Source organism: Nipponia nippon, unplaced genomic scaffold, assembly GCF_047370975.1.
Source record: "Nipponia nippon isolate SJK-2023a ecotype South Korea unplaced genomic scaffold, ASM4737097v1 scaffold_16, whole genome shotgun sequence".
NCBI lineage: Eukaryota > Metazoa > Chordata > Aves > Pelecaniformes > Threskiornithidae > Nipponia > Nipponia nippon.
The window spans coordinates 10,160,474-10,174,818 of NW_028262332.1; the positions used below are offsets into that span (position 1 = coordinate 10,160,474).

Below are 14,345 nucleotides of genomic sequence, written 5' to 3' on the forward strand. Positions count from 1 at the left end.
CAGCCGAGCCCGTAAGCGGTTTGAAGTGCCTTGTATTTTCGTCCAGCCCGGGCGTCTGGAAGCGGGACGGTGCCTTTCCCCGCAGGGGACCCGGCAGCGCGGTGCTGGCCAGGCAGCTCTGGCCGCCGCGGATTTCCCTGGTGCTGTCACTTCCCGGGCCGAGCCATCGCTCAGATTTCCGTGGGTTACCGTGGGCCGTATTTATAGCTTGCTGTGCTAAAAATAAAGGCCTCGAGTGCTGGGTTCCCTGATCCCGGCCTCACGTAAGGAGGGATGCCCCGAAGCCCTCGAGAGGTGGGGGGGCTGAGTGATGCCCCTGGGGCTGCTCCCGCAGGGGCTGAGAAAAGTTTATTTCTTGGAGATCGCGTAGCTGCTGCGTCGCTGCCCGACCCAGCGCTGGGCTTGCTAAGTACGGAGCCTCGCGCAGGACTCTCATCCTGCTAAAAATATTTCATTCTGTCTCATCGGGCTCGATCTAACGGAGCCTGTGAGCGAGAGGGGAGGGAGCGTCCGCGCTGCTGGCTGTGGTTAGCGGGTGGTGCGTAGCGCAGCCCGCACCGCACAGCTGTGAGCACAGGCGCTACCAAAACGCCCTGACAAATGTCTGGATGTGGAGCGTTTGCACGTGGTGGTGCCTCAACCCCCCTGCGCCTGTGCCCAGCTAATGCGTCTCCCTCTTCTTCACCAGTTTCCAAGTGAGGCCACTTCTCAGCTCCCACGGTGAGACCGTGCCAAGCCGCCAGCGCTGGGGAGCTGCGAGTGCCTCCCCGGTGCGGGCACGGTCCCGCGGGGACGATGCACGGGCACAGCATCGCCGAAGATGAGGAGCCCAATGTGCCCCCGAAGGCGACCTCCTGCTGTTCGTGTGCCCAGCACGAAGGCGAAGCCAGTCAAAGCAAGTGATTTCTGAACTGGTTTCCTTAATCTGGTGGTGTTCTGAACAGAATCGAGGCCCAAGGGCAGCGCGGGGGAGCGGGGCCCCGTCTGCCTGGGGCGTCCGTCCTGCTCTGCCCCAGCCCCGAGCAGCTCCATCGGCATCTGCTCCCGGCATCGCCCTCAGCCCCTCCAGCCCCCGGCCCCCTCCTCCACATCTCTGATGTCACTCATAAATGAGCGTGAGTCATTCGGCAGTTGCCGTGGTGACGCCAGTGATGCTGAAGAGCGCAGCGCTGCCCCGCTCGCCCCGGCCCTTCCTGGGGAGCAGAGGGGACCGAGCCCTCCGGCGCTGAGCCCCCGGGACGTGCCATGGGCTCCCAGGCCACGGGCTGCTGCCCAGAGCCCCCCGCGACCCCCGAGGCTGCGAGGATGCCGGCAGCTGCCACCGGTAAGTCAGCGCTGTCAGGGATTTACCCATCCGGGGGGCCTCTGCTGGGGGTCTTATAGCGTCCGTGTGTCTTGCCCAACAGGACAGGCAGCAGCACCCAGTGCCCCGTCCCCAGGGATATGGGTGTCCTTTGCAGCATCCCCTTCTCCGTGTGCCCCTGGCAGCCCCAGGGGTCTTGTCGCCCCAGTTCCCAGGACCAGCCGGGGGGGTACGGGCTGCTCCCAGCCGGCTCTGACCCCTGGTGAGCGAGGGGAGCCCAGGGCAGAGCGGTGCTGGGCAGGCATCAGCCTCAGCCCGTGTAGGGACTGGGGTGGGACAGCACTGCACGTGGGGGACCAGGGCTGTACAGCCCCATGCACATGGGTAGCATCCACGCCTGGTGGCCTGAGCCACCGGCACCGTGCCCGCTTCCACTGGGACAGTGGGGTCACCCCGTCTCAGCGGGATGGGACCCTCACAAGCCACGTTGCGTTTCAGCCCTGGCTGCTGCTCACGGCGTCGCGGCTTCTCTCCTCGCTCGGACCCGTCCTGGCGCAGGGCTGCGTCCTGCCCGCGCAGAGCCGCAGGCTGCCTCTGCCAACCCTGGCGTGTGCCGAAGCCTTTGGAAGGGATTCCAGGCGATACCCTGCTCTGGGCACCCCGGGGCGTGCAGGGAGCCCCTGCGTGCCAAGCCCTGCGGCAGGGAGGGACGGGAGGTGCGCCCCAGGGCACGAGCATCCCTGCCGGGAGTGTGGGGACTGGGCCGGCCCCTGCCCGCTCCTGCCTGCTCCTGCCCGCCAGAGGCATCTGCTCTGAGGTCCATCAGCCAGATGTTGCTGCCCGGTGGCTCGGAGGTGCTGGCGTGGCTTGGTTTCCTGCTCGGTGTCTGAGTTTTACAGTCAAGTTCTTGCTGTAAATAGGATCCGGACGAGCAGGATTGAGGCGTTTCAATTACTCTGACTAATTTGTACATTAACATATTTCTCTGGCTACAAATTTAAAAGCGTTCACGCGCAGCGTGTGCAAGCTGGCAGGGGCCCAAGGGGCGAGGAAGGCGGTGTTTGTTTTGGCACCTCTCTAGCGGCAGGGCGAGCGGGGACAGGGCTGCCAGGTGAAGGGCGCGGGCACGGAGCCGGCAGCAAGGTGAACCAGGAACTCTGTCCCACCAGAACAGCAGGAGCTAAAAACACTGAACGGGAATGAGTGGAAATGCAGTGGGAAGGCACTGCCCACTCCCCGCCGGACCCTGCTGCCGTGGAATTAGAGGAGCTTTTGTTTGCTTTTGAGGCAGTTTCTGCTCTTTAGAAGCTCTCTGGGCTGAAGCCTTGCGCATCAAAATTGCCTGGAGCGAGTTGTGGTGCTGTCCCCTCAGCCCAGGGCCGCGTGGTTCACATTTATGGAGGGGACAGCCTTAAAATCCAGAAATGACAGCTTTTTCCTCAAAACACCCCCTGTATCTCGAGGCCGCAACGCAAAGCTGTCACAGGAGAAGGGAAACGCCTGGGTCAGGTACATCCCTCCTGCGCCTGGGATGGAGGAGGTGATTTTCCAGGACCTGGCAGGCAGCTTTTGCCTTTGCGCATCCCCCAGGGGCCTGGAACAAGGCGGCCCCGGTTTTGTTCCCACGCGAGCACCTCCCTCTGTGCAACGAATGTCAAACGTTGCGGTGAAAGAACAACGTTGCAACACGTTTTTGGAAAGAGGTTGGCTGGAGCCTGCTGTGAATTCCCGAAGGTAACGCTTAGCGGCGGTTCAGGATGTTGTTTTCGAGAATGCCCAGGCACCGGCGCGCGGGGGAGAGGAGGGTTATCTGTGGGTTTGCTGGACGCCAGGTTATCGGCGTGCCGAGGCTCTGTACTGCTCCGGCCACAAACCCAGCGTCATTTCTTGGGCTGAGGATGCTGGGTACGTCCAGGCGTGCTCTCGGCCAGGAGCAGGGGGCAGATGTTGCGTTTTGGAATTCAATTAGATTTTTTTTCTTATTAATTTCTGCTGCCTTTCAATTATTCATTGCTTTCCAATAATGTTTAAATAGCGGTGAAAAAGTTGGAGATAAGTCATTCTTTCTTTGCATAGTTATACGTTTGTGGTAAATACAGTTTTACTTTCCAAAGCGTCCTTAGGAAAAAAGCGCATTTTAAAAAGAAATCATCTGGGTAAAGCAAATCAACAGTTCCCATTGAAATTGGTTTCTGTCTGAACACTACCCAAATATGACCGCTAAAAAGGCTTTAATGAATATAAAGATACGTGGAAATATAGAAAAATCTCATTTGCTCGTTAATTAGATCATGGCAACACTCAAAAACCTTCCAGCGCTCACCCAGCTGGTCCCCGGGGTCTCTCCGGTTGGGGTTGCTCAAGGAAGGACAAGGCACAGGGAAGGCAGGCTGGGAGCAAACCTCTGCGTACAGAAGTCTCTCTGGAAAACCTGGCGGGCTGTAACTGCTGTTGACCCGTCATCCTCCTAAACATAGTCCAGGGACTTTAAATAATCTTAGAGATAAAAATATCTTACATGCGAAAAACACTCCTATTATTAATGCAGGCGTTTACAACCCACCGCCAGCACCTCCAGAGCTGTAACTGCTGCAGAGGCCCGCGAGCCTGGCAAGGGAGCATCCCGCTCCGAGGGAGCATCCCGCTCCTCGCAGCCGGCAAGGGAAGGGCTGGCCGCCAGCGAGGCAGGCAGGCAGGGCGAGCTGTCAGCCCTGCCTCTGCCAGCTCTGCCCCCGGCAGTACCAGCGTCGTTAATTAACGTTCGTACAGCGCTTGGAGATCAGTGCTAAATGGAAGTATGATTTTAGACGCGATGGGGCTGGTCCTCACGCCGTGCACGCCAGCGGGGGGAAGCCCCTCTCTGCAAGGGCCAAGCCAGCGGTCCCTGCCCGGCTCCTCTGCCCCCGCAGCAGGATGGGCCCTGGGTTTGGAGGGGCAGGAGCAGCCCCGCGGCTGCCGGGGGAAGCCCGGGCAAGGCCAAACGGCCAGCGGAGGTGTGAAGCGGCACTTCCCCTGCCATCATTTGATACACATCAAACATTTTAAGCAAGGGGAAAAGAAAGAAATCTGAATAACTTGTTGCACTCATCAGCATAATAGCTGAGTTGCATGCACATTACCTTTAAAATAACATGAGTGCATGAATGAAATGGAGTCCTACTATCTGTACTTAATTTGTTTTCTTTATTTACATGAAAAATATTGCTTGTTGCATGCGGTTCCTCGATGCACAAGGCCATGCTACTGCATATTCCTCACGAGTTGCAGAACTGGAGAGAGGTAATTACTGGCAACGGCATAATGCTGTAGAAACTGTTCCCGTGGTGTTGGAAATCGCACTGAACTGACTGTTCTTACCAAGAATAATACTCTGCTCTCTCCTCCTTAAGGCTGGCTATATGATGAACTGCCATAGGAAACTATTTTGTACAAAGGAGAAAAAGACATTTTGAAGCTGTCAGAGCAGCAACTGAATGAGGACTCTGCCAGCCCCCCTTTTCGCCCCCATGTTACGGTACCCCGGCTCCATTCATTCAGGCGATATTTTAAATGACTTTTTGACCACATCTCTTTTTCCCTAGTGAATTTCTAGTAAGATATAACTTTTTTCGAACTCTGTAGCATGTGCTGGGGGATGCTAAAGCCCACCGGCATAGAGAAGGCAGACTTCTCCTCCTCCCCGATGGCCTGCAGTGGTGTTGCCAGCGTTCGCCCCGTGCAGTGACCTCTAGAAGCGCCCAGGCTCCAAGTCGCTCCCAGCCGGGGGTATTAAGTGCTCAGCACCAGGGCAAACGAGGCCCTGCAGAGCTAAGTGCAGGGTAACAGATGCAGCGGGGTTCAAAATTAGCCCAGGGTTGAAAACGGAGCCATAAGGAGAGGGCGGCAGGCAGGCTGGGCTGCAAGCGGGCACGAGCCGCTCCTCGCAGCTCTGCTGGGGCCATCCTCAGCACTTTTGACCATCATGGGAATTTTGCAAGGAGAAGAGGAAAAAATCCTGTTGATTCGTTTGACTCGCCACTGTTGCTGCTCCTGAGAGCACAGGCAGGAGCTGTCGAGCAAGACCGAAGAGCAAAGAACCTCGTCCCAGCTAGAGCCACCCGCCTTTACGCGCTGCCGAAGAGGAGGGGTGGATTAGCAAGCGCTCCCCCAGCAGCGCTGGCGAGCGGCGCTGGCAGCAGGCGGCTGGGTCCCCAAGGACGTGGGTTACAAACCAGCCGGAGGGAAGCGGCGCGCCACGTGCGCCCGCCCAGAGGGGTTGCTTCTTGTTTGCTCCGTGGCGGTGCTGCCTGGAGCAAACCCATCCGAACAGCGTTTACGCTGCAGGACTGGGGTATGGCGAACCTTCCCTGGTCGCGGGCAGCGTTTGAGGAGTTGGTGGAGGGAATGTCTCTCTTCTGCTAATAACTGTTCTTTTCCCGGGGAGAGGAAGGAAGGAGGTGAAAGATGGGAAATCACCACTTTGGAAAGTGTGGTGAGTCTTAATGGAGGAAGTAAACGACACAGAAATCAGGGTACCCAGTGCACCAAAAAACGACGCAGAAATCAGGGTACCCAGCGCGCCAAAATTCCCAAGCCAAAATTCCCCTTGCTTTGCTTTTTTTTGCTGATTTTAGCTCGAAGAGCATTATGTGATGGGTAGAGAGACGGCATGGAGTCCTCCCTCTCCATAAATAGCTACAGGGAGAGAGTGAAGCACAGGCTTTCATGCAATCTCCAGCAGATACGTGTTTTCCTTCATCTGAAGGTGCTTTTTGTAATCCTGAGGGAGGATCCCGATTCCTGCTGGCCCTTCCAACTGGCGGTGCCGATGAGTGCCACGGACGGGTCAGCCCTCGCTTTCTCTACATACCTGGGAAGTATCTCTACAATCCCAGTGCACAGCACATTTCTATTTCTACAGACTATATATTTTTTTTACAACATAAATTTAGATCTGATGTCCTTGGGACGAGAAGGGACTGATATTCTTATTCTACACGTGGTCTCACACACTGATAAACGAAACATGGTGGAGGAAACCGAAGTCTCAGGCATTCTTCCAGTAGGGCAGAAAACAAGCACGTGGGCTTAGCTTTGTTACACGTAATGGGTGTCGTGTTTGAATATGGTAATTTCTCAAAGGTATTACATGCTAGTAATTAATCTCAGAGTTCTGCTGGAAGACAAGTTGCGCAGCAATTGTCAGTTCACGTGTACACCCACTCTGAATGGTTAAGGAATCTGGGAGACTAATGGGAAAATGATTTCATATAGAAAAGCAATGTATTAACATTTTCCAGAAGAAAAGCCTTAGAGCTTGTTTACAGTGGAGTACAGGAAAGAAACGAGTGGTACGCAAATGAAAGATGAATTTGCTGCTATTGAACAAGGGAGAGCCATTTATTTTCTCATGGAAAAAGCAAACACGTTTAGCAATCCACTGATGACCCTCCCATTTTAAATGCAGGCTTTTTATCTCCAGGACAACTTTGAGGACGCTGGTGTGGGATGGTGCCTCGAGTTCTTGACAAACCACTTCATCATCAGCTACAGCGTCTCCCCAGACGTCCATTTCAGGTTCCACTTCAGGACACGCAAATGCCCGAAGTAACAGGGTTTCAGGGTTTTGCCGCAGAGGAAGAAGCGGCAGCTCATTTCACATCGGAGTGGCAGGCAGCGATACAGAAACGCGGATCTGGCAGGCGGCGATACAGAAACGCAGACCTGGAGCACAGCGCTGCGTGAGTGAAAGGGGTAGAACAAGAGGGAACTCCCAGGCCAGGGTCCCAAGCGCAGCAGAAGCCTGTAGGAGAGCGTTCTCCTGCTCACTGACTCCCTCCTCAGCTTTTTCTCCACAACGTTCATTTTCTTGAGCCAAACTTTTCCACTTTTTTATTCTGAGAGTTTCAGGAGTCCCGGTAATACTGGCTTGGTTTTGCGGGGACAGCCTGCCACCCTCTTAAAGCCTATTTTGTTCCTAAGTGATCCTGAGAAGTTTAACAACTGGATCCATTCTTTACCTCTAGCAAAAATACGTCAGAGGAAGAAGGAGGTCAGTTTTCTCCCGGTCGCACCTTCACCCTCGCATACCAGTCACCTGCTCTAAGAGGCAAAGGGCCACTCTGTTTCTGCCCTCCATTTAATGCCCGATCCACCACGTAAATGAAAACATTCTCCATGAATTTAAGGCGATTTGGATTGGGCCTTAATGCTTAATCTAAAAACAAGAGCAGCTTGTTATAATGACAACGTCACAAAGCGACAGCCTGTAAAAACTGTATTGAAAACCAAACTCTTTGAACAGAGATTATAAAACAAGTAGCAAGTTGTTTGCAAAGGACGTCGACTTTAATTGCATGCAATCTTGCAATATGCAAGAGTGACAGAGGCTGGGACAACCTTTGAACGCCAGGTTGTGCTTCCTGATGACACACAGCAGAACTTGCACTTTGAAAAGATACAGGGAAATAAATGTTGAATCTTAAGACAGACCCAAATTAATCTTTAATGATTTTGAAACATTTATGTAATCTACCAGTTACATGCAGCAAAAAATAATTTATGACAATCATAACAAAAAAAATTAGGTAGAATAAGGTCAGTCTGCTATCACTGTTGTGCAGATAAACTTACAATCACATTTTTCAGTACCTGGATATTGAGATAATTCATCTACCCAGCGCGGGCATTAAAGGCTCGAACCTCTACTCACTTGATCGTGCAGCTTCGCTTTTCAGATGAGCCCTGAAACTCGCTTGTCGAGGGAGTCAATCGGCAGGATCTCGTTCGGCGGCGCGCGAGCGAGCGCGGTGCGCAGCAGAGGGTGGGATGAGCTGGGGCTCTCCCTGCGGGCGGCAGGACACCGGCCGCTGCGCGGAGGCTGGTAGACAAAGTGCCCAACGGCACCCAGCCGAGTGGCCCTCAGGTGGTTTTGATAGCCTAACTGCACCCGGCAAAGAACAATAATCAACGTATTATACCTGTCAAACGCTCCTTGCTGTCACCTATGGATCACGACGTGAAACAGGTGAAGAAATTCTCTGTTTGCGAAGAAACACACAGGCTGCGTAAGCCAGGCTTCTGCCTGAAAACCGTCTGTGACATCCTTTGATCACGAGCAGATACATCGAGTCTTGGGGGAAATTATTGGTAATAACCTGAAGGAAAGTATCGCTGATTATCAACCAATGTTTCGTCAAGTGTGGTTGGCAGCAGAGAGAGATCTCAATCCTTCACGCGATTATGCAAGCGTCGGATTTTACTACAGTGGACTTCATTGTGTACCTGAGGGTTTCCGCAGCTAGTGATTTACAACCAAGAGACAAAGTTTTTTGGCATTTCTGTGCTTCCCTGCGTTAACACAGAAGCGCAAGTGAAGAAGACAGCAGGCTGTGACGCCGCTGTGCAGAGCCACGCCAGGCTGCCGGGGCGAGGAGGGGAGCAACGGGGCGAGGAGGGGAGCAAACCCCGCGCTCCCGCAGTTCTGCGGGCGAGCTGGTTCCCTCAACCCGTTACGGGACCAGGGCCTGCGGGCAGGGCTGCCGCGCACCAGGGCTGGGGAAGCGGCTCAAGCCACCCTCGCCGCTCACCCCAGTTTAACGAGAGCGGCTCCTTCTCCATCACCGCTCGCCCATGGCGGACCCCGGTGCTCGGAAACAGTAGCCAGGGCCTGGAAGCCACAGCTGGGGGCCGCCACCCGGAGAGGCGGCTGGGCTCCCTCCTTCAGGAGGGGGAAGACCGCGGCCTGAGCGGGACTGGGGCCTCCGCGCCTCCCGCGGGCCGGTCCCCGTTCCCCCGGCAACGGTTGCCTAGCGAGGGCCGCGGGCGGCCGGGCCCCGCGCCTGCGCGGTGCCGCTCTCCCCGCCGGCCCGGGCCCGGGAGAGGCGGAGGAGGAGAAGGGCGGGGGGGAGAGAGGGCGCGCGCGTGAGGCGGGCGCATGCGCGCGGTCCCGAGCGTTGGCAGCCCCGGCCCGGCGGCGGCGGCGGCGGCGGCGGCAGCGGCTCCTTCCCCGTCCCTCCCTCCCTCCCGGCCGCCCTCCTGCACCGGCGCCGGCGCCGGCCCCGGCCCGCCGGGCCTCCCCCCCGCCTCTCGGCAGCGCCGCCGGGGCCGCGGGCGGTTGGCCGCCCCTCCCGCCCCGGGGATGAGGCAGCGGTAGCGCGGAAAGGTGAGGCGGCGGGGCCTGTAGGCCGCGGCGGGGGGGGAGCGGCGGCGGGGGCTCGGCCGCTCCCGTGTGCGGAGCAGCCTCCCGGCGCCGGGTGGGCTGCGCCCCTCTCCCTCCTCCTCCTCCTCCCTCTCCTCCTCCTCCTCCTCCTCCTGCCGGGTGGGGGCGGGGATGCGGGCTGGGCCGCGGTGGGGAGGGGGAGCCGCCGTCCCCCCTGCCCTCCTCCGGCGCGGCGCGGCGCGGCTTCCCGCCGCCCGGCGGGGCGAGCGGAGCGGGGCGGGGCGGCGCGGGCATGGGGGTGCGGGCGAGAAACCTCTGCTGCTTCTCCCGGGCGAGGCGAGGGAAGGAGCCCCAGGTGCTGCCCCCGCGGCCTGCCCCTGCCCCCGGCGCGGCCCCGCGGTACCTGGGCGCGTTGTGCGGGGCCGGGGGGGGGGGGGGGCGGCGGGGCGGGGGCGGCGGGGGAGCGCCCCGGCCTTTCTTTATTCCAGCCGTCGGGCAGGTGATGGGCTGCGCCTTTCTTCTTCGGCGAAGGCGAGCCGCCGCGGAGGGCTTTCCGTCAGCACATCCGCGGCTTGCAAAGAAAGGGATGCTCGCTCTGGGCTCGGATGTCCTTTGATTTCCGAGTGGATTTTCAGTCGCTAAATAAGCCCTTCCGATGACAATCCCGAAGGATGCCGGGCCTGTGGCGTTCAGCCCGCCGTATTGTGCCGGGTATAACGCGCGCTGGCGAGCCGTTCAGCCAGCTCCTCTCCTGTGCCGTTTTAAAAATGCGATTGTGTAAAAGTCCGCTGCCTTTTGTTTGTGTTTTAGATGGTGGATGTTGATGTTTGTGCGGGTGGAGATAGTACCAGAAGAAAAATGGATGCCCTGACAGATAGTGCGGTGGAGATTGTCCCTTTGGAGCTCTATGATTCAGCCAGAGCAAAAATAGCTGCTAATCTACAATGGATCTGTGCTAAAGCCTACGGAATAGGTAAGATCACTTTTATCGGGAAGTCATGCTTGGTTTTGTTCTTGCTTTTTCTGTCTCCCCTGCCATTCCAGGAGAAATTGGGCTTAAATCGCCTTTGTTTTAAATATCAAGAATATGACATTCTGTTCTCTTGTTATATTGTATGTTTCCTGGTACCTTCGACAGGAATAATGGAAATATGTGAGATCATAGAATCATTTAGGTTGGAAAAGACCCTTAAGGTCATCAAGTCCAACCGTTAACCTAACACTGTCCAGTCAGCAAACCAAATGGTGAATGCTCGCAGATTGTTCTTGTGAAGAATGCATACCTCAAAACGTGTAAATCCTCATTTTAGCTAAGTGGCCTTTCCTCCGTAGAACTGTATGTCCCTGCTTGCAGGCCCCGCGTCCCTCCAGGCCGGGAAGGCTTCAGTGTGCTTCCTTGTCTAGTCATCTTGGCCAGCGGATGCTCGGACCTTCATACCCTTTGTATGCTCAGTTAGGACTTTTTTTTTTTTGTCAGGTTGTGGTTTTGGTTTCAAATGAACTAAAAAGCAATCCATTTATGATCAGCAACATTCTTGTATATAAAAGAAATGTTGAATGAACAGATACAGTTTGTCTGTGTTCTGTGACATTAAACAGCAAGTTGCAGGTGACAGAGGAGTTCTTTCCTTTATGTTGTCATAAACCTTTACAGTCAGACATGGAAAAAGAAAGATTCTTGGAGTATCATTTGTACAGTATTTTCCTGGCACCTATTGAAATTAGCTTTTTTGTTTTGCACTAGATCTATCTGTCTCTTCTGAATTTTTGCTACTAGATACATCTTGAGTTTAAGTAGCTTCATTATGAAGAAATATGATAGAATACTTGTGGTTTGTTGCTTATCCGGAACAAAACATATAATAGAAACATGTGCAAAATCTTGTTTTGGAAAATGAGGTAGCCCTGTTAATCTAAGTCTAATTCGCCAAACTCATAATACGCTTAATGGATTAGCGCTAGCTTACTTTGTGACAAGGCTGAAGAAAAGCAGTCCATTCCTGCAGTTAAATATGAATCTTTGTTGGAATATTTTTCTAAAATATTTCTCTTTTTTACTATTTCCAGCTCTGTCAGTGTTCTCATCATCTTAATGATTGTGGGGAAAACAGAAAATCACGGTTTTATATAATGTTTAATATTAGTGAAGGTATTTCATTACAAGCAATAAGAGACCAAAAAAGCCCCGTTTGTCAGATGACGTTTAAAAAATGTGGGAATTTTGGGAGGGTGTTAGTAAAACATTGATAACTTAAAAGAACTGAACAGGCATTTCCTCATGTAAATATTTTTCAGTTGCTGGAATTGTTTGTAATGTTTCCTGAAGACTTCTTAGTGATCAGAGATAAAATGGGTATTCCAGACATGGAGACGCACTATTTATGTTATGACTTTGTTTCGAAAGAAAGCTAATCCTAAATTAGAATTGACTGGCATGGATCCTACGCTGCAGAGAAGCTTTATGGCCCCCTGGTTCTTGGTAGCATCTTCTGGGGCTCCAGAACTCAGGGTTGTGTCTGTACGTCTTGGACCAGTTAACTGGTTAACAGCAAGTCTGTTTATGCACTTGACAACGCGGACTTATTTTGAATAAGTATTTGGCTTTCCTTTGACTAAAAATTTTGGGAAAGAAACCCACCTTTCGTAACGACAGTGATGTGATCCCTAGCGTAGAGAAGGCTGTAGCAGCATTTGCCAGTTTTTTCACTTGTATTTAGGCTTGCTCAGATTTATTTTAATAGAAGTTAGATGCCATGAACAGTAGGAAAATACGTTTTTGCTGGGGCTTTTGGTTTTGCAGTGTTGGTTAGCTCCAGTGAGTAAGGTTTTTGGGGGGGGTGTGGTGTGTATCTTTGCAGGACCATGGCCCGTGGAAATTTAGTTTGATTTTTTTTAAATGGCTCCTGCAAGGTGTTGTCACGTAGGAACCATTACCTCTGGAATAGCATTGCAAAATACGTAGACATTTCTAAGCCTCTTTAATTCATAGAGAGATGGGTTTAAAAAGGTTTCCTATGTGATTATCATTTTGAATAATATTTGAACTTAATATATTACTTGTCGTCTCTCAGGGTTTTCTTTTTGTGTTAAGATATTGGATGTTGTTCAGTGGGTCTTGGGCAGCTACCAAGCAATTGTGAATTTGTGATACGAAATCTTACTAGGCAGATGAAAGTTTTTGGGAGCTTTTTGTTATTTTAGTTTTAGTTCCGGTCAATTTAGTGGAGAGAAAAAAAATGTTTCTTTGTTTATAGTACTAAAACACTGTCTTATGTCCTGAAGTAATTCTTATCTGACAGAGGGTTTCCATAACTGCCTTCAAGAGGCTAAGAGTGTTTTTCTGAAATGATAGATTTGGAATTGACATATGTGAATTGACATAATTTTGTGCCTTAATCTTTCAAATGCTGGTGCGTATCCTGGATTTCATTTTCATCTGAGTAAGGCTGAGCTCACGCGGAAGTGTGGGAATGGTGAAAAACAGGAATTTGATTCTAGTGTAGGCTGTCACTAAAAGTCATTCATCACTGCAGGTTTTACCTGAAACCTGTATTTCCTATTTACTGTTACAGGATATTTGAATTCTCCACATCTAAGCTGGCATCTAAGTAGAAAAATTCTTCATCCTTTCTTTTTTCTTCTCAAGAACAAATTGCTGAGAGCATGCATGACACACAATTTGGAGTTGAAGTCCTAGTTTGGACTTTGTTTCATTTGATGATGCATTCCTCCTCCTTTTTTCCCTTCTGGCCATGAAAAGAGAATTCTGGTAGCCAAACAACTGAGCACAGCTACCTTCTCTCTTCAACACAAATGCTGCTAGAGAGACAACCCCGCGTCTTGCACAGGAATTGGGCTGAATGGTTTGTTTCTGGAAGCCCATAGCTCCTCCTGTCTGTCTGTGGTGGCTCCCTGGTTGTCACAGATGGACTCAGAGGGAGGTCTTAAAACCGTGTGCTGGGTTTGGCTGGGATAGAGTTAATTTTCTTCAGGGTAGCTGGTATGGGGCTATGGTTTGGATTTGTGCGGAAAACAGCGTTGATAACCCAGGGACGTTCTGGTCCCTGCTGAGCAGCGCTGACACTGAGTCCAGGCCTTCTCTGCTCCTCACCCACCCCAGCAGCGAGCAGGCTGGGGGCACAAGGCGCTGGGAGGGGACACGGCCGGGACAGCTGCCCCCAGCTGCCCCCAGGGCTGTCCCACACCGTATGGCGTCATGCTCGGCGTGTAAAGCTGGGGAAGGAGGAGGAAGGGGGGACGTTCGGAGCGATGGCGTTTGCCTTCCCAAGTCACCGTTACGCGTGATGGAGCCCTGCTTTCCTGGGGATGGCTGAGCACCTGCCTGCCCATGGGAAGGAGGGAATGAATTCCTTATTTCGCTTTGCTTGCGTGCGCAGCTTTTGCTTTACCGATTAAACTGTCTTTATCTCAACCCACGAGTTTTCTCACTTTTACTCTTCCGATTCTCTCCCCCATCCCGCTGCGGGGTGAGTGAGTGAGCGGCTGCGTGGGGCTTGGTTGCCGGCTGGGGTTAAACCGTGAGAAACTGTTTGTCCGAATGCCAGAAGACGGAGGGGAAGGATGTTGTGAAGGAAGGTGTTTCCCCATTTGGTGTCACCCCCCTCCCTCTCCCCAAATAAATCGGGGAGTACTGTCACGGATGGCTCTAAAAGTCTGTACACAAACATCTGGAAACCTTCTATACACTTGAGGGATTATGAAGTCCATTTAGCTGAGACAGTAGTTTCGGGAATGGAATTTGTTTAGAACAGAATTATCTTTTTCATCAGCAAACTTTGATTACAACCAAATGTGCACTTTAAGGAATTCTACTAGCAGCGTGAAAATACAATTCATAACATTTAAGTGGCCAAGGATCAAGGGTGCCGCTGAGTTTGTGGA

At 53.0% G+C, this 14,345-nt stretch overlaps 1 protein-coding gene across 5 annotated transcripts in view; it reads left to right on the forward strand.

Annotated features, from left to right (window-relative positions):
* The first annotated feature begins 1,199 nt into the window (after nt 1-1,199).
* Nucleotides 1,200-14,345, forward strand: part of CAMSAP1 (calmodulin regulated spectrin associated protein 1) — a 37,648-nt gene continuing 24,502 nt past the window's right edge. For 2 of the 5 annotated variants that reach the window (XM_087752933.1, XM_087752934.1), the window contains exons 1-2: nt 9,721-9,798; nt 10,254-10,416. In XM_087752933.1, coding sequence (XP_087609059.1) covers nt 9,736-9,798; nt 10,254-10,416 — 226 coding nt within the window. In that variant the 5' untranslated portion in view covers nt 9,721-9,735. Of the gene's footprint in view, nt 1,325-9,302; nt 9,447-9,720; nt 9,799-10,136; nt 10,155-10,253; nt 10,417-14,345 lie in introns of those variants that run through there. The other 3 variants (XM_087752936.1, XM_087752935.1, XM_087752937.1) reach the window with 3 other exon arrangements.